Source organism: Candoia aspera, chromosome 2, assembly GCF_035149785.1.
Source record: "Candoia aspera isolate rCanAsp1 chromosome 2, rCanAsp1.hap2, whole genome shotgun sequence".
Taxonomy (NCBI): Eukaryota; Metazoa; Chordata; class Lepidosauria; order Squamata; family Boidae; genus Candoia; species Candoia aspera.
In genome coordinates, this window is record NC_086154.1 from 174,480,414 (window position 1) to 174,501,087 (window position 20,674).

Sequence of the window (20,674 nt, forward strand, 5' to 3'; positions counted from 1 at the left end):
AAGCTACTCCTATTTTTTAAATTTATAAACGAGAGCTTTAGGGAGAGCTATCTGTTTAAAACAAGTCCGTTTGTGTTATATACTTATATAACAAATCTGATGGCCATCTTCATGTTCTCAGTTAGGGTATAGCTCAAAATATGTGAGAAAGTTTTTACGTCTTGGCTTTCCACCCACTATTCCCATTTGTCTTCTTCCTTCTAGATTAAAAAAATATCTGGGATGTAGTTGAAGACACAGGAGGAAGATGACATATTTTCTCCCACCTACTCTACACAATATTGATCAAACTTAAAGCATGGAAGGCCATCATCCTTCTAGGTGTTGGTCTCATTGGCTTGCTAATACATCATCTCTGCACCAAATAATTTGCCAGTAAAATCTGAATTGTTTTTCATTGGCCAGAAAAAAAAACAAATGGAAACAAATCAGCTTGGCTTGTTTAGGTTGATGTGATTAGGGAAAGCAAAAGTAAGGAGGCCATATTTTCAAGCATCTTAATATATGCTGGAAATAAGTGTTTTCAAGCATTATTTCATACAGTGAGAATTGCCTTCTCTTGCCTCTGATACAGAAGGCAAGACACTTTGCTTACCTTAAATTTTCAATGTTATGTGCAACGTAAGCAGATACATTTTAAAAAGTCGGTACTTGCTTTTTTCTAGCAATCCTGCAACAAGGTGCTAGAGCTAATTCTGGAGAGGTGAAGCCATTTGCTGTTAACACCTAAGGCTTTTTCTCCATGATTCATCCATCACATGCAAATCTGTTCTATTTAAGATGGCTGTGAAGTGATCCAATCATCTCATCATCTGGCATCCTTATACTTCCAACTAGCCCTGCATTTATAGAATGGCTATAATAATGCCAATCTGGTTCTGAATACTGTACGCATATTGCTGATATGTTTTTGCTACGCTGACTTAGAATTAGATGGAACATTGACTTGTATTCTAGACTGGCTGGGCTTTCATAGGCCATTAAACACATCCTGAGTCATGCAAGTAGCAGATAGGAGGGATCGAGCACTGCAGAAATTGGAGGCGACCCAAGAGAAAAGGGAGTGTTGTTTTCATACTGTTTTGAATCCTACCGATTTCTTGAAAAAATAGGACTGGGTTGATTAATGTTCAAAGCTAATCGTTTAGGTGAGAAGTGGAGCAGCATCCTGGCTTAGAAGCAGGCATCCGGGCATTACCAGATGCTCTCCAAATGCACTTTCCTTCACCCCAGCTGGGAATTTACAGGAGTCTTGAAGGTGATACAACTACAGATATTTCAGTTCATTATTTCAAGAATATGAATTCCCAGCATGAGAACAAAATAAGGTTTAAAGCTGCAGTCATAAAGATATTTACAAAGGAAAAAGCCCCAGGAAATACCAGGGAACTCATTTCTGAGGAAATATGCATAGTCATAAGTCCTCTGACTATCATAAATGTTCTTCCTCACAGCACTCTTTGCTTCCCTAAAGCCAAACTGAAATAATACAGAAAACTTCTAGTGATGTGTGTTTTGACAGCCCCTGAGTCAACGCTGGTTGATGTATTTGTTTGCAAAATCTACATGGCAGCCTATATTATATAAAACAACCCTATGCAGCTTTTTTTTTTAATCCGTTCAATTGTGTCCAATTCTCGGAGACTGCCTAGACAAATCCCTGCGGTTTTCTTGACAAGGTTTTTCAGAAGTGGTTTTCCATTGCCCCCTTCCCAGGGATGAGAGACAGTGACCAGCCCAAGGTCGCCCAGCTGGCTTCGTGCCTAAGACAAGACTAGAACTTACAATCTCCTGGTTTCTAGCCGAATGCCTTAACCTACTACACCAAACTGGCTTACAAATACATAAATAATAAAAATACAGGATTAAAACCCGAACACATCACCCGTGCTACAACATTACCCTCTCAAGAAAAACACCAAGCAATGCTAAGCTCCCCTCCCATCCTGGCCCAGTGCCTGAGGGAAAAGCCGGGTCTTAACAGCCTTCCGGCCTTATTGGCCAGGAGGGTAGGGGCACTTTATTTTGAGAATGTTTAGTTGCCCTCAAAACACAGATCCTAGGGTTTTTCTAAACAGAACAAGTGGCTGCTGTTGGAATTCACCTTTGTATGCACCAACTTTCTACATATATAAATTCACCACTAGAGGCAAGAGATATAGAAACAGAGCTCATCTACGCATCATGTTTACCTTGGTGTGAAGATACCCCACTCTTTGCCCAGGACATTAATGTACAACATTATCCTCAACCCACCCCTGGCCCACTACAAGGACAACCTCCACCTTTTCATGCTCCATATCAAAAATGTTTCCAACTTCTTCTGGCATAAGAGGAGCGGTGAGGTCATCTGCAGCACTACTGGCGATGCCTCCACTCTACTGGCAGGTGAATGCTGTTGCAGGATGCCTCTCTCCACCAGTCACTGGCCACTTATCTTCATGGCCATTTTGTCTTGGACTGCTGGGTTGCCTGCCCCCTCCCCCCATCAGAAGGAAACTTCCCACATAAAGCCTGACTGCAGTTTGCTTTACAAAGCACATCTCAGGCCTTCTATCAGCTCCTTGAATACGTGGAACACCAGTACAATGGTTCCTATTCAGGCGAGGCACTACCACTGAATGGTTCAAGACTTTCATCTGCTATGCACAGGTAATGTGGTAGCTCCTCTCACCTGCTTGTCCCCGCCTGTTATCAGACAGAGAAGCATCCCATGTAAGTGCAGTGAAGCAGTGCAGCAGTGCCACATTGTCTGTTCTAATGCCAGTTTTGGACAGAGGTTTACCAGTCTTATAGAAAAGTGATGGACTGGTGGACAGGTTTACCATTCTTCCTCTCATCTGCGCTTTCACCTGTGTTCAAAAATCATGACATGTTACTGGTATGTAGCACCTCCACATAGGTTACCTATCGCTTGGGCAACATGAAAGGTGGTTATAGCTTATGCCCCATGGACCCAGCCATCTTCACCCAAGTCCACCCCAACAAGGACTTCTTCTGTGCCAGTAACTGGCATCAGAGGGGGCATTCCCCACTCCACCTTTCTCCTCCCCAATGCTTCTTGTATGGATAGTTTGTCTATTCTGCTTTGTTGCCAAGGCAGAGTAAGAGTTGAAAATGCGGTCAGCACTTCTTTAAGATAGCATAACTGGCTCCTGCGCTGTATAACAGCACTTTAGTGCTACCCAGGAGGACTTAGCCTTGTCTAAAACATGTGCTTTTATTTGTTTTTATGTAATGTGCCCGTTGGTTAGACTGATGTTCTCATGGCTTTCTTTTCTCAGTTCAGCTGTCTTTTTCTTTTGTCTTTGCCCTGTGCAGTTCAAGTACTTACCTGACTCACTTTCTCCCCATAAAGGAGAGCACCTTTTAGGCTCTTAACTAGAGATAAGTAACATCTTTTCCTATCACCCTGTTATTCCTTAAATCTTCAAGGATCTTTGTCTTTATTTCCTTTCATGAAAGCAAAAGTCTCATGAAGATTTTCTTACGAAGTTATAGTCCAAAGGTTAATATTTCTTGTTCATGCATTTCTTCTGCTGTATAAAGGTAAAAATTTACTTGTATGCTGTATAAAGGTAAAAATTTTAATTAAAAATGCATGATTTGTAGTCCAAACATCTGGATGATACTAGGCTGCCTACTTCCACCTTAAATACCTCTGTGATAAGAGTAGGAGCCCAGATTTTTGTGCTGAAAAGTATTTAGTCTTTAAAAGTTCAGTGTTTATTTGGATGGCCTTTAGCCTTTAGGTTCATTTCTGAGCTGGTTAATTCTGTATAGAATAGCTGCTATGGGACACCTCACTAACAGGTTATTTTGAATCTTTATGAGTTGCTATACAGAACTGAGTATTTCTCCGAAATATTCCAATTCGAGGAAACATGATTATATGAAAAAAAACAGAAAAAGGAAATGGAAAGAAGTATTCTATTGTCACAAGTATTCATCTTACAGCAGTACCAATCAAAGCAAATTACAACAGTACATTTGTAAAAGAGTGACAAATTCTGAGGCCTACATAATAGGAGAAGGCTCTATCATCTTGCTATAACTTCAATCCTTTTCTTGGCAATAGTCTTTTATCTTTATTTAATATTAATAATAGTTTATTTTATTGTAAGTTGTTTGTTGTGAGCCATCCAGAGTCGTCTAGAGTCAGGTGGCATGCAAGTTTAATCATCATCATCATCATCATCATCATCATCATCATCATCATCACAAGAACATCCTTACCGAAATGAAAGGAAACATGCTATGTAATACATGTAAAACATCTAATGTTTTAATTCACCAGAAACAGTAACTCCCTCTCCCTTCCAAACCTGGTCACTGGACGAATTGTTTCGGCATATGCTTGTGTGTGTGTGTTTTCCCTATTCCTGCTTTTTCAGTTATTCTACAGCTTTTCCATTCCGAGTAGCAACAAGGGTGATATAAAGGTCATCATATGACCAAAAGATACAGATCTCTATGAAGGACAGGAAAAGGAAAGTGCCCAAGGTCACTCGGGGATTCAAGCGAGTAAGAGCGATCAATAGAACAAGCCTTGGCTATCTACTCAGAAGTAAATCCTATTGATTTGCCTGTAATTTACTCGTAGATAAACGGATATACGGTTGCAGTTTAAATAATTAAGGTTTCTAAGTTTATGCACTAATTACTCGGCTCTAACCTTCCCTCCGACGGAGACGTAAGAAGAGGAAGTACAAAAGAGGGGTAGAACCAATAAAATTGCAAACCGGAAGCAAGCCGGGCTCCTTTAACGCGAGGACAGCGCCATGGAGGGTTTGCCTGACGGCGGTGCCAGTGAGTCCTTCGTCGGACCGCAGTGATTTCTGTGGGGAGGTCGGCCTCGTCCTGGCGCTCCTCCTAATTCAGCTCGACTCTCTCCCGCGACGCCGGCAGCGGAGTTCCGGTTCTGTTTCTAGGTCGCGCGGCAGCCTGGTTGGTGGAGGCGGGCGAAGCGAAATCGCAGCAAGCCGGCTGCCTGCTGGGGGGCTGCTCCTACTTTCCTTCTCCCGCCCCGCCCCTAGCCCCGCCCTCGGAGGCGCCGCGCGACGCTGCCGTTGGGATGCGGGTGGAGGGGTGAGGGACGAGGAGTCGCCGCCGCCTCCTCAGCGAAGGGTGTTGAGGCGCCGCTGCGGACTCGGAGCAGCGGTCTGAGCGAACGAGCGGCCCCGCCAGCGGCGCAAGCAGCCCTTCCTCGTCCCCCTCCCTCCCTTCCTTCCTTCCTCCCCCGTCGCCTTGCTGCCGCCGTTGCCCTGGGGCCGGGCGGGCGACCGGGAGATCGCGGCGCTTGGATGCCTGGAGCTCGCGACAGAGACCTAGTCCCGAGCCCGCCATGGGCTGCTGCGGGAGCGCCGCCTCGCAGGTAAGCGCGGGAGAGTGGGATCCCCGGGCTCTCTTGACAGCCCCCCCGCCCAAGCCCGGTTGCTCTCCTGGCTTCCTTTTTCAGGCGCGGGGGCTTCTTCTCCCGCGTTTCTTCTCTCCTCTCGGGGCAAGAGGCACCTCGTTTACCTCCTGTCGGACGCTGCCCCTCGGCTGGCTTTGTTTATCCGGATTTTTCTTTATTCCCGCCTCCTTCCTGCAGGCTGCAGTAACTTACGCGACCCAAACTCAATTGTTTTGGAAAAAGTGCCCTAGACTTCCTGAACCACCATCCCCTTCCCTATCTGCTCCCCCGCACGTTTGCTTCTCTGCTCTGAGCCGGCTCCCAGGTTACAGTCCGGAATCGAGCACCCTATCTGGGTCGGATTGCTACCACCGCGGTTACCGTCATTTATTTGATAAAGGTATGGCTTGTAGGCTCTGCTTAAGGAACGGTTAGGTAGAAAACGGTGTGACAAAAAATACGACACAATTAAAGACAACGTTAGGAAAGCATTTATCCTGCAACCTCTTGTGTTGGGGTTCTTTTTTTTTTTAATCTAATAATTAGTAAGAAAAAGATGACTGCGGTCAGCTTTCTTCAGCATCCTCCCCATCTCCTGTGTTGGCTTATGTGGTGTCCCAGTCTCTGCTCAGTTCTTTGTCCTTCACTGAACCAGAATCGCAACTTTTATTGGCCTGTTGCTTGCTTGTTCTGCATTTGGTTTTCCTTTGGGTGTGGAATCTTAGAACACCTTTTGCCCCATGGAAAGCCTCTCATTTGAAATGCCTTATTTTGAATATGCTTCAGGATATTAAGAGTATCTTGTTTTTCTCCTTGCCAATCTTCTGCTCCTTGTCTCTTTTCTACAATAATGCCCTTATAGCTGTCTTGGTATCATTCCTCAAGTGTAAAAATGATGCAGATGACAAATCAACAATTCATTTCTCTCTCTAATTGGGGAAATTGACTTCCAAATCTCTCTCTTATCTATATCCTATAATTCCTTAGAGTTCAATATGACCTGTGTGATATGATCTCATCTTTGCAGAAGTTGTCTAATGAGTAGGCTAGAGCTGTATCCCAGTCAGGATTTCCTACTTCCAGATGAAATATTTCAGTTCCTGTATTATATTGCTGTCTTCCAATATTTAGTTGTCTATCTTTTATCTGCACTCAAGAACTCAGGAAGGATTATCCGTTAATAGTCTGTGTGTGTGTGTATATAATTTTCATAATTCTCCACGCAGAATAAAGATGGAGGTCATAACACATTGATTCGATTAATTCTTGTGTGTGTGTTCAAAGTTTTGTTTTGATCCATTATGAGCATAGAATTTGTTGAAATGTCCCATTTGAAGCTCCCCATCCCTAACATTTTCACTTTCAAAGTTGAGTTGTTCCAACCTCAAAATGCTCAAAACAGTCCATTTTGTGCTCAGAATAGTTTCTCACTCAAAGCAGGACAGTCATGAAAAGACACACTTGAAAAAGTTCAAAACAAATACTTTGCACAACCCTATTTTTAATTTGGATTAGTATTTATGGGCACAGATTGTTAGAAAGGCACTAAGAACCTTTCCAGGAGAGTAATCTCAAGTGAAAGAATTGTATTTGCAGATATGTTCTCTGAGTCTTCCAAGTGTTTTTGCAGTGTTACACAGTGTTTTACTGAGCTATGGGAAGTTTTCTTTCTCCAGCAATAGGCATAGTTAATTTGTTTCAGTTGTCTTCAGGCTACTTTCTCTTTTTCTGTGTCTGTCTGAGTAAAAGGCAATTTGTCAGTGTTCTATCTCTCCCACCATCAATATTCATTTATTCTTTCTTCAGACTAGCATCTTTCTTTAGGCTGTAGAGAGAAACTTCAGGCCAAAGATGGGACTGATAGCTTATTACATAAAAATGACATTTCATGTATTTGTGTGAACTTATGGCTGTGGTTGGAAATTATATGTAGTAAATATTTCACATGCCAATTTTTGGAGTTTTAGACATAAAATGAATCAGTATTATGATCACTATATTGTTTTCTGATCTATGGATTGATCCTTATTAGAATGGGGGTATGTGAAGGGGAGGAATCAGGTCTTCCCTGAAGTTGAAGCCAAGCCATTGTGGTAGCTCATACTCTATCTATTCCTTCTTACTAGTTTAAACCTCTTGTTTAATGACTGAACAAATGAGAACTAGTCAGTAGTTTTTTAAATTTGGTACCAAATGTCCTTTATTTTATTTCATCTTTGTCAAAATGTCTGTTGAAATATTTTTGCCTTTCTCTTGCTATCACTTGTTTGATTTTTCTGAAACAAATTGCTTGCATTAGTGTCAATTACATAGTGTTCATGTACTTCAGTAATGAGGCTGTGCATTCTGGCTTCCGGTGGGGCTAATGGTGGCTTGAGCTGGTTTTTTATGCTGTCTGTGGACTGACCTGTCAGAGCGGCTTTTTTTCTTGGGCTCAGACAGGCTTCCTTGGAGCCCAGAAGCGTTCTCTGGATTAAGAAGAACCCCAGGAATCACCCCATGTGTTCTCCGGACGGCTGGTCACAGCCAGAAGACCGCAAAACAGTGTTTTGCGATCAACTGCTAAGTGATCAGCTGGGAGGCGGGGCTGTCATCTTCTTCCCAAGCCACTCTGAAGCCAAAACGGACCTTAAAACTGCCCACCCCATTTCTACAGCACTAAGGTTTTTTTTGTTTGAATTTTATCAAAGAGAGGCTTTCTACAACAAAGAAATGCAGAATCTTTTGGTGATTCTCATTATTTCTGAAAATTATTAACTTGGTAATTTGGCTTTTTATATATAATTTGTTAAATTGAGATTTAAAGAATTTTGGTTTTTCTTTATTGCTTTTTTATTAAAGTGATTTTTAAAGAATATAAAACTTTTCTTTGTTGAATCTGCAGATTGGAGTTCTGTTCTATTTGCTTTCACTTTCCCATGGGAATGCTGTTTGTTATTACTTTTTATTTTCCTGATTGGCCACACTGGAGATAAAAAGGCTGGAGAGAGTGTTCAGTTACAACTTTAATGACTTTACCTTCCTGAGGCACTAGAGGGTGCCATAATCTATCTTACTATTAAGAAATATGGAGGAAATTAATTTGATATTTAAAGATCTTTACAATGCTGTTATTTAAGTCTTGGAGCATTTCTCAGAATTTGTGGAGTCCAAATTGTCACAAGAATCGAGAGAATCTGATAAGGCTGAAAACTACCTTAAGAGTAAAGTGGTTTCTCCGAAGAAGAAGATGAGAATTGGTGACTTACGTTTAAATAGTCAAAGGAATATTGAGTTGTCGAAAGTTGAAGATAAGAAAACAGTGTTGCCGCCTCACCATGATCAAGAAAGAGAATTAAACTCTAGAGGCCGGAAGATTTTGGACAAATATTTGGGCTTTTTAAAGCAGGTTGTAGAATTTGAAATTGATAAGAAGAAAGCTCTGTACATAATACTGAGACATGTAAATGCCTTGGTTTACTTTGAAGTGGGATAATTGTCTAACTGTAAAGGTTTGGATAAATGGTTATGCTGTTTTGAAAATTCTTACATTTTTGGTAAATGCCTAGGTTATTGTTTAAAGGTGGTTATCAGGATGGCTTTTTAAGGGTTTAGATAAATGTTTATGCTGTTTGGATAATTTTTATATTTTGGGTTAATGTTAGTTTAGTTGGCAGATAGGAACAAATTATAGTGAAGAAGGGTAGCGTTTGTTCCTATATTAGGTCTCAAATTATGTTTGAAGGGTTTATATGTTTTTCTTTAATTGGGAGGGTAATTTTGTTTTAGAAGGGAATGTAATAATGAGAATTTAAATGCTTTATAGAAATAATGTTTACTATAATATGAATTGGAGTAAGAGATCAATATTTATGTATATCTTTGTTATAGAAAGTCGGATGTCACTTTGTAGTAGTTTGTTTTCTGTTTTTTCACACCTTTTTAGTTCTGTTTCTTTTTCTTGTAGGCTTCTTTGTTTCAATTTAGTTTTTATGTATATTTTGAAAATGCTTCAGTAAAGTTTTCTAAAAAAAATGAGGGTGTGCATTCTGTGCTTTTGGATTTTGCAGATCTGTAGACAGTCATGCCATGTGGCAGCAGCAGATAATGAGCCATTAGATGAGTTTCTGGTTCTGTTCACCTCCATAACTCCATATTGAGGTGGCTGAAAAACAGCTATGGATTTGTTAGTCAGCTTTAACAAATTCTTGATGGTTGCTGACTTAAAATATAGTATCAATTGTTCAGACTGTGTATTTTTTTTTCTTTACTGGCTTATCAGCTTATCAATACATTGGGTTTCTTTTCTTGTGGAGCTTTCACTTCAGGTTGAATCCACTCTCTGTCTTGTGACCTATTTGCCAGTGTAACTTCTGTCAGATTGCTAGATTTTTCTTATTTCAACCATCACTGTTTTCCTTTACATCTACTCTGTGCATCCACTAATCATAATTGCATTCAGTCCAGTCCTTGTGCTTATTACACAGCTCTCCTGCTTTTTGCAGGTAGTATGTACAATATCAGTTCTGTCTTTAACCTTTTGTTCATATGTTCTGTCTCCAAATGATTCTTCTCTTTTTCTTTATGTTTCCTTCCTTCAGTGTTCCATATATATTATATATGAGTATAAAGTGCATAAAGGACTTTTAAAAAAAAAAATCCTTATCCTGATTTGTATGTAAATACTTAAAAATATTATCTGTAGCTGAATTTAATGATTAGTGGGAAAATGTACGAAAAATTGCCATTGCATCTAGAGCAGTATTCATACAGTCTCCCTATATTCTATATCTTGTCATGTAAAGCATTTTAATAATGATCTCATAGAAATACTGTTTTATGTCTGTTTTTTTCCTGGCTCTTTACCTGTAAACTGCACCCTGCTGTTATTTTTTTAATCCAGCTTCATTTGAAACATTTTCTATCCCACTCAGTTCATTCTGTTGAAATTAATATGAAACCTTCAGTTCAGTCAAGTTTTACTGATGCTGTTTTGTTTTTCTGGTTTGCAAAATCTGTTTAAATGTGAATCAGTTTTCTCTTTAGGTTTCCATGACTGGATTTTTTTTCCTATGGTCATATAATCTTTAACAATTTATTATACATTGTATAACTTGTGTATATGTTGATTCTTAAAAGTACTGTTTTTCATCTTAACTTTTGTTCATAATTTCCTTGAATGTTGAAATCACTGCTCCAATAAAAATTCTGAATTTGACCAGGGGATGGGAGGGGAAGATACTGTGTGTAAAAAGGCAGCATATAAATAGAACATATATATCTTTATTCACCTGTACTATCAGTAGACTTGTCCCCTTCTTTTCCTGAAAATGAAATCTTTAATCATTTCACCCTTTCAGCAACATACTTGTAATGACTCAAATGAAAGGGAAGGTTCAAGACTGTCTGAAAGCAATAGTCTTCACTCTCAGAATATGTTTGTTAGGCGAAAAACTCAGCATATAAATGAATTAATTTAGCCATTGAAGAAAAGGCACACCTTGAAGAACTTAAAGGGGTAAAGTATAGCTATAAATCTACAAACCTCATTCCCTGAACAGGTACTTGTTCCAGGGTTGTTCACTTTCTGGATAAATTTTGCCTGGGACAAAATTATATGAAGCAGAATACTCAGAAGTCCCTAACTTTGTAGGCCCCATGAGAACATTTGAAATATTGAGTACATGATACTCTCTCAAAATGGTTGTGATGGGGGTGTCACCAGTCACAGAATACCAATATACCAGAGGGCAAACAACCCACTGAGCAGCACTCACCCTTCGGCTTATTTGGTAAGAATATTTCTTGTGGGACCCAGAGGCATTGTTGGAATTACAGGCCATGCTTGAAGTTGATGGTTTGCTTTGCTTTGAAGCTTGCCATTTGTTGTTGATTTGTTGTTTTTTAATTAAGAGACTAAAAAATGAAGATGAAGAGCTTAGTAGTGCCAAGGAACATGTCAATGGATGTACTGTAATCCCCCAATATCACATTGGAAACCCAGATAATAGTTCATTATCATTGCCTAACCATTGGGATACTATTTGACTTAAATTAGCTCTGCATGACTTAAGTTAGTTAACTTAAGTCATGCAGAGCTTAAATTTATTTTTAATAGAAATCCCAACTATTTCTGTGCATTAAATTCAAAAGTGGGGTGTATATGTCACATACCTTAATAGTTGCACACTTGTCTAAAGTCCTTGAATGTGACAACTTTGCAGCACAGGGCCATCAGGAGCAATGGAGGAATTAATTTATGTACCTGAAGCACCTATTAATATCTAAAGCTGTTCGCTACAGGGAAAGGCTGTATAAATTTCCTTTATCTCATGTAATTTACAAATTGAGATATTTTTCCCAGTCTGGTACCTGGAAACTTCCTTTACTGGAGGGATTAAATGCACATGTGTATGAGCATATATGCAATGTGTGTACTCCGCTATTCAGTTCTTATTTTTCTCTTTGCTACTAATCTATATTACTTAGTTTGCTCTGCAAGCTATTTATCTGACTCCTGCCACCTCAAATTTAGGAGTAAAGATGGTGGAAACAGTGCAATAAGTGCAGGTCTAGGGATGCCAATATATTACTTGAAAATGATGGCAGCAATTGCCTCATGCTACAAATGGAAATGCATGTTTGACTTAGGCCAGTTTTCAGGCAGGTAAAAAGGTGAGTCTATCATTATCCTAGCTGGGGATGACAATATACAGAACACAGAATCTGTAGAACATTTGGGAAAGTATATATCTAACAAGACTTGCTACATGTGCTCAGTGGTGTTAGGTTTACTCAACAGAATTTTTCTAAACATAAATTAACGAACTTACACAAACCATAGCTGTCTAAGACATATGGCTAGCACTAAGATCATTGAATTTGTTATTTTCAGGAGTAAAATGTTCATGCAAAGCTTATGAAATGGTTGGATTTCTGACAGACAGTATGCTTGTTTGTTGGTTTGTCTAATCCTCTATTTTCGTTAGGAAGTTGACAAGGTCCACCGAACATGCAGAATTAATACTGTAATAGCTGTAGAGCAGTGCCTCTTCTCTAGGTTGTTACCAAGTATATCAGCTATACAATATAGCATATGTCTGGCTCTTCTGGTAAATCAGTAAGGATTTCTGATTCCTGATTATTTAACAATCATTATAGCAAAACAACCCCATCCATCATTATACTAAACATTGAGAAGGCTTGAGGTAAGCAATATGTAGTGGGTTTTTGTGTGTTAAATTTACAGTCAGGACCAGAAATATTGGAACAAGGATAACTGTTTTGGCATTTGGCCTCTGTACACCACCATATTGAAGTTGAAAAGAAACACACCCAGATGGAAGTGATGTCAAGACTTTCAGCTGTAATTCAAGGGGTTTGACAAAAGTGGGACACTAACCAGGAAGTACAGCCAGTGGCATACACCCCCCCCATCATTGGTGGCTCATAAGTAATGGAACAAACCAACATCATTACAAACATAAGGATCGTGTTTAATACCTGGATGAAAATCCTTTGCGGTCAATGACTGCCTGAAGTCTGGAACCCATGGACATGACCAAATGCTGAGTTTCCTCCCTCAAGACGCTTTGCCAGGCCTTTACTGCAGCTGCCTTCAGCTGCTGCTTGTTTGTGGGTCTTTCTGCCTTCAGTCTTGTCTTCAGTAAGTGAAAAGCATGCTCTGTTGGGTTGAGATCAGGTGACTGACTTGGCCATTGAAGAACATCCCACTTCTTTGTCTTGAGAAACTCTTGGGTAGCTTTTGCTGTATGTTTTGGGTCATTATCCATCTGCAATATGAAGCGGCATCCTATCAGTTTGGCAGCATTTGGCTGAATCTGAGCAGAAAGTATAGCTCTATACACTTCAGAATTCATCCTGCTGCTTTTATCAGCAGTCAGGTCATCAATAAACACCAGTGACCCGCTTCCATTGGCAGCCATACATGCCCATGCCATAACTCTGTCTCCACCATGTTTGGCAGATGATGTGGTATGCTTTGGATCATGAGCTGTTCCTTTCCTTCTCCATACTTTTCTCTTCCCATCATTCTGGTGCAAGTTAATCTTGGTTTCATCAGTCCAAAGAATCTTATTCCAGAAATGGGCAGGCTTTTTTAGGTGTTTGCTGGCAGATAATGAGCCATTACATGGGTTTCTGGTTCTGTTCACCTCCATAACTCCATATTGAGATGACTGAAAAACAGCTATTACCTGTTTGATTGGTCATGGGGTACCCAGGAAACAGGCCACACCTGGCCATGAAGCTGCTTGTCAGCCATTTGTTCCATTACTTATGAGCCACCAACGATGGGTGTGTGTGTATGCCACTGGCTGTACTTCCTGAATGGTTAGTGCCCCACTTTTGTCAAACCCCTTAAACTACAGCTGAAAGTCCTGACTTCGCTCCCATATGGGTGTGTTTCCTTTCAACTTCAGTGTGGTGGTGTACAGAGGCCAAATGCCAAAATAGTTATCCTTGTTCCAATGTTTCTGGTCCTGACTGTAGTTCCTGTGCTTAGAAAATGAATTCTGCAGTTCAGAATTCTTAAACTGTCGATGTATAGAATCAGTGGATAGTTCTTGAGGTTTTAAACTAAAAAACAGATATCATGTACGGGTAAAATGGAAGATCTCTATGAATGTTGCTTGAGCTCTTTGGAGAAAAGGTTGGATATAAATTAATAAATCAACAGTCTTTCTAAAATCTACCCATAATTGATCTAGACAATGAATAACTACAAAGGGTATTCAGAATTAAAGCAACTTAATGTATCTGCACTGAAACTGTTGTTCTAAAAGCTAATATTGTAGGATTTAATATAGGTTTTTCAAGCTATTTTCCTGAGAGACCTGGATTTCCTGAGTCATTATACTTATAATGGCAGGCTTTTCAGAAAAACAGTTTGCCAACCTCTTATTTTTTCCTTATACTATGGTTATCATAGAATTATAGGGTTAGAAGATACCTTGGAGGTCCTGTCTAGAGCAGGATTCCTCAGACCATCCCAGACAAATGGCTGTCCAATCTTGAAAACCTCTATTGATGGAACACCCATGACTTTAGGAGGTAGGCTATTCCACCGATTAATAGCTCTCATAGTCAGGAAATTCCTCATTTCAACTTTCGATCTCTTACTGTAAAGCTTTCACCCATTGATTCTTGTCTTACCTTTGGATGCTCTGGAGAATCCACCTCCTCTGCCCTGTGATGTCTGTTCATGTATTGGAAGACTGCTATCATGTCTCCTTTCAGCCTTATCTTTAGGCTAAACTTAACCTAAATCTTACAAACTGTTCTTTCTAGGATTTAGCCTCCAAGCCCCTTACCATCTTTGTTGCTCTTCTCTTCACTCTTTCCAGTTCCTCAGTGTCCTTTTTGTATTATGGGGCCAAAACTGGACACAATATTCAGGATGTGGTCTGACCAGTGCAGCACAGAGTGGTATTATCATTTCCCATGATCTTGATATTATAAGTCATTAGGAGTTGCTTGGCTCTTACTTAATGCATTTAATTGTATTTAGGGCAATTGGGGGTTTCACAGATATGATTGGTGGTCAAAATCTGAAATTGTATTTAAGGAGATGTATCTAAAATTGCTGCAACTCTTAGTGATTTCTAGTCATACAAATGGAACTGGAAAATATTTCTTGAGGATAAGACAATTAAAGTCTATGCTGTGTTGAAGTATCTCACAATATTCACAGCAGGAATATGATAAATTAAGAATGTGTATTGCAAATTCAAGTTTAAAATTTCATATTAATATGCAGTTGTTAAATATGTGATTTTTTTTTTTGCCTTAGATGTATATAAGTAAGATTTAAAGCCACATGAAACAGGGAAGCCATCAGAACAAATGAGGCTTCCTTTCTGGATCTTTTTTTATCAAAATACAAAGATGAACCTAGTTCAGATAATTTTGAGGCTGGACTTTAACACATTGCAACAGAGTGCAATACAGTGGGATGAGGTTTGCTTCATTCTCTATTTCTTTTAAAGCGCCCCCCCCCCCCATTTGTGAAAGAAAAGACATGAATAGCTTTCGTTTTAACTTCTAATGTTCATGTCATAAAATAGGAGAAGATAATAGTCCACTGGAGTGGGCGGCTTTATTAAAGCTAAATAATCATAATAATCATATAAAAATATGTTAAATGCCTAACCCAGTCTACTTTTTCTAAAACAGTATATACCAAGCCAGTCATTATAGGTTTGGATTGCTGTCTTTTTTCACAGTATTATTTACAACCTCAAATCCTTAAGTAGCTATGTTTTTATCCATTATTAAACATTTCGATGTACAGTGTATGTTTTCCAAATTAGATCTACCCTAGATTTATATTTCCTTTACTCATAAGTTAATTCTATAGTATAATCCATTTTTTCGAAATTAGAAAGATGGGCACCTTTTGTAAATCAGTCCAATAAGTCTGTTGGCCTGCTTACAGTAGGATGGAAGAGATTTAATCCTTGGTTTTTAGAGAAAATATTTGTGTTGCAGATACAGAATATGTAGGAAAAAAACATTGTTTTGTACATTTTGAATGGCCACTAAAACTGTTCTTGAAATAATCCAGAAACATTAAACTGCACTGTAAATAAAGCACATAAACTGACATGCTTTTAACTGTGTATAAACTTATGACTCCCTCCTCATTACTGCATTCATAAAACTGTCCTGGTCATAATTCTTTCTGAACTCAGTGAGACTGACTTCTGAGTAATCAGTTTAGAATTTTAAGAGATATGCCTCTCCCTGTTACATACAGTGAAACACATAACACAGATGTTCATTTTCTCTTAACCCACTCACTTGAAAAAGAAAAAGAATAAATGCTGAATAATAAATAAACCTGGAGGGATCTGTGAGTTTTAGAAACTGTCTTTATGCATGCTGATCTAGAACTTTTTAAATGTTGAAGTATATATTTGCACTAATTAGAAATTTCAGCATAGATCCCTAATAAAGGGATGCTTATCATGTATTTACATAACCAAATGGTAGATAAATACTGACTTCTGAAGTTCACAGAGTTCTTTGTAGTGTAATAATGAAAAGAATGTTGTTGCCATTTCTTGTAGGAACCTTGGAAGATTAGACACCAGAAGCAGACTTTTCTTCCTTTCTGTGACTTGCGTTGATCACATGGGGCTGGCCTTGCAGGGAGGGAGGTTGCTGATAGTTGCCTGTTCTTGAACTGCATTGGTATTGTTTCTGTTACGTCTGGTTGTACTACAGACCTGGTGCTCAACTTCTACTGAACTGGCAAACCTGTTGTTTAAGTAACATTTCTTGTTGCCAGTGGTGACCAGATAAGTTTTAAAATAAAGGGTTGAATTAATCTGATTTTGTTAACCAAAATTCACAAAGGATTTGACATATTGGAAATACTGTATTCTAGTGAAGAAGTAGCATAATGACAAACAGGAAAGGAAGATGTTTGGGACCTGAAAGAAGTAGACATGTCTGAATCTAGAAGAGAAAATGGGTTGGCAGTTTTCAAAAATTGAAAAAAATATCAGAAGAGAAAGAAAAATGTTCACCTTATCCAGTGATGACAGCAAAAATTGTTCTTTGGTGCAGTTTTGTTCTGTCAGCCTTAAATTAAAAACCTTCCTGTCAGGAACAAGGCTATTTAGTTGTTTTGTACAGAACATGTTTAGCATTAAATATTAATATTCTGCAGTACATTTCATCTCAACCTCTACTTCAACGATATACATTATCCTCCAAATATTCCATAGGCAACATAAAAACTCTTGGGTTTATACACTGCACTGAGGTATAATGAGTTCTTAATTTTTATTTAGTATGTTGTGTGAACCTAGCCAATTTGATTGAGCAAGTCTGGCCAAATATTCATAGAGAAGTGCAAAATGGAGCAGTTTGCTTCTAAAAATGTTTGGTTTTCTCCTGGAATATTGTTTCCCCCCTTGCCCCCCAAATCTGAGCATTGCTGGATGGTTCATTCATTTCCATGTGTAAATTTTGCTCAACAGGAAATGTTTCATGATGTTTCAGACATTATCAGGTCCAGTGATTGCTCCGTTTTGCACATTTTTATTTATGAATCTCTCTATAGTTACAAATAATTGTTGTATGACTCTTTGGGGAATTTGAAGTTCAACTAATGAAATGCTCTGTGGACATTTCATAGGGAATTCATGAAAGAAAAAGTGTTTCAAACGCAAAACAAATGCATTTGTTTGAGAGTTCTGGCAAATCATTCTGAGTGGGCTGTGGTTTGGCAGAACTGAAACCGTAACATGTTGGCTGTTCTGGGTTTGGGGCAAAGCAAAATTCAGAAGGATCTGACAGGGGAAGTAGGGCCTCACCTCTTCTTTTCTCCTCCTCTTCCTCCTCTGCATGGCCAGCCTGCTGATCTTTGCAGCACCTTCATTTCCCTGACTCCCCAAGCTACCATCCATCTCCTTGGCTTCAAGCAAGCATAACCAGCCAGCTTGCCCTCCCCACATCCTCTCACTACTTGTCTTTGCTTACCCCAAAGATACCAGTGGCAGCAGCTAAGAGAGGTAGGGAAAGGATAGCACTGAGAATGTAATGGATGGGTAGGCTAATTGGATATGCTGCGCTTGAAGCCAAATACAGCGTCATCATCATCATCAGCAACAGGAACAGCAGTAATTAATTTGGCTTCAAGCACAGCATATCCAATCTGTCCCTTCCTGCTCCCTCCCCCTGCCCCTCCTCCCCCAGTGCCTTTTCCTGCCTCTTTGCTGCTGCCTTCAGTGTCCTTGGTTCAGGCATGGCATATCCAGGTGGCCCTCCCATCCCTCCCCCAGTCTTCCCAGCACCTTTCTTGTCTTCCCTTAGCCACCATGCACCACTGCGTATGTCTTTAGCTTTACCCTTTTTCTTTTTTTCTCTGACCAAAATCTTCTGCTTGACACAGACAACCCAGAACTGGCTGGTCTGTGCATGGAACATTTTACACATCCCTTGCCTCTCATAATATGTGACCAAATAGATGGGCAAGCTTAGGATAGCTATTAAGGTGATATGGTGTTACCTCCTTTTGCTGTAATTTCAAATTTCTAAATTAACACTCCTGGAACATGTACCTCAGTAGAACATAGTTCTCTGTAAGGTTTAATCAGGTTAGATAAAATTCTTGTTGGATGATAGATGAAGGATTTGTCACAACTTATTACCATGGTGTAAACAGATTAACTATATACTTTGTAATCTATGGAGTACGTAATCAGTTAATACAGTACTCGGGCTGTGCATTGTTTGGGATTTGATTCTCTTTAGATATTTTAGAATGTGCAGTGGTCTAAATTTTGCACTTATCCCCATTTCCTTAAAGGAGCTGTGACTTTTGTTGGGATTATGTATTACCCTCCACAGAGCCTTCTGTTGTTAAATCTTATGAAGAACAGTTAGAAGAACTGGGTATGTTTAGTCAAAAGAAGTAACTTTAAATAGTTGTAAGCCTGTCACAGGTTAGGGAGTGGATTGGTTCTCCAAAGCTCCTGAGGGTAGAACCTACTGGTGGAAGCTTTTCAGAGGGAGACTCACAAACTCACAATAAGGAGGAATTTCCTGACTGTGAGAACTATTAAGCAGTGGAACTATTAAGCCTCCTTATGGGTGGTCAATCCCTGGATGTTTTCAAATATAGCCATTTTTTGGTCTCCTCTTAAATTTAAGCCCAAAGAGTTCCAAAGTTCTGTGTGGTCACAGAATCCCTTCGTATGAATTCACAAATTATCACTCAAGAAGCCATTATTATAGCTGTATAACAAGTTTCTCCTATGCTGAGAGTTAATTCATTCTGTGGCTTCCAGTCTTGAACTCCAAGGCTGTGAGGATATTCTGTCCATTCACATACTTGTTGCTTAAAGAGGGCAAGATGCTAACAGATTAATAAAGAAAAGGCAGAGCTACCCAGTTCCAATTTTGATTCAGCCTTCTCCAACAGAAAAGCATGTATTTCACCAGAAAAATTTGAAGAGCAGGATAAATAGGACTGAAGTTTGAGATTCAAAAAGATGTGGTCAGGGAATATCACTTTACTGGTTGAAGAAATGGTTGAAAGTAACAGAATGAAATTTAAGAGAAACAAGTGCAAAGTTATTCACATAGAAAACAAAAATCAAATGCACAAGTGTAAGATGAGGGATATCAGCATTGGTAAATAGTACTTGTGAAAAAGATATCACAGTAGTACTTGAGTGTGATGTGACTTTGAACTAGCAGTGTGATATATTGAGAAGAAATGCAGTGTTAGGTTACATCAAATGAAATACGTTTCAAATCCCAGGATATAACTTTTCGAGTTTATCCTGCTTTGGTCGGGCCCTAACTTGAATACGGTGTCTGACAACGTATTTTAAGGATTTAGAGAAGAACAATGATGATGACCAAGAGACAAGAAACTAGGTCCTCTGAAAAAGAGATTGAAGGAACTAAAAATGTTTAGCTATGAGAAAAGATGTTGAGGGGGTATATGATAGGACTTTTCAAATACCTGGAAGGATGTCATAAAGAAAAATAGTCATAATCTGTTCTTTTTTGTTCCATAGTGCAGGGCATGGAGTAATCAATTGAAATTACAGGAAAGCAGATTTTGACTAAACATTAGAAAAAACTGTCTACCAGTAAAAATAGGTCAACAGTGCAATCAATTACCCAGAGAAGTGGTGGGCTCTCCTTTATTGGGTGAGTTCATGTAGACCCTAGACATTCGTCTGTGTTGGATGCTTTAATTTGGATTCCTCCACTGAGTAGGAGGTTAGACTCTGTGAACTAAATAGCCTCCTGTGATTCTAGGAGTCTGTAATTCTATGCAATGTATGTAGAATTCTTAGAGGGTGGGTTGAGTAGCTATTTGGAGTATAGCCCTGTTGCACTGGCAGAATGGTGTTCTTCTGTCTAAATCCAATCTCCAATTATTCAAAGTCACAGGACAGAAAGGCAAGTTTATTGTTTTATCAAATTAAAATGACCTGATTTGTGTGTTTCAATACTTCGAAGGTTCATATGTGCTATTTTCTTCCTTAATGATACAGTCATAATTTGTCAAGCCTTCAGCTTGGTGCTCGTAACATGGTGAGAACAAAATAATGTGATTGGCTGAACTGAGAAGTTGAAAAGTGGGTGGTATATGGAAGAACACATTTATCATAACATGACAGAGTATAAAAGAAATCAAGATAGTGCAAATGCTTTCCCAGTCTTATTACAACAGTTAGGATATATTCTTAAGTGCAAGGTCATACCCTCAAATTCTATTTACTTGCTGGCCAGCATTTTTAAATTAATGTA

General features: G+C 39.2%; 1 protein-coding gene across 3 annotated transcripts in view; it reads left to right on the forward strand.

The window, feature by feature from the left end:
• Positions 1-4,907: 4,907 nt before the first annotated feature.
• Positions 4,908-20,674, forward strand: part of SLC44A1 (solute carrier family 44 member 1) — a 97,409-nt gene continuing 81,642 nt past the window's right edge. The window contains exon 1 of one of the 3 annotated variants that reach the window (XM_063294931.1): positions 4,908-5,374. In XM_063294931.1, coding sequence (XP_063151001.1) covers positions 5,345-5,374 — 30 coding nt within the window. In that variant the 5' untranslated portion in view covers positions 4,908-5,344. The remainder of the gene's footprint in view (positions 5,375-20,674) is intronic. The other 2 variants (XM_063294934.1, XM_063294933.1) reach the window with 2 other exon arrangements.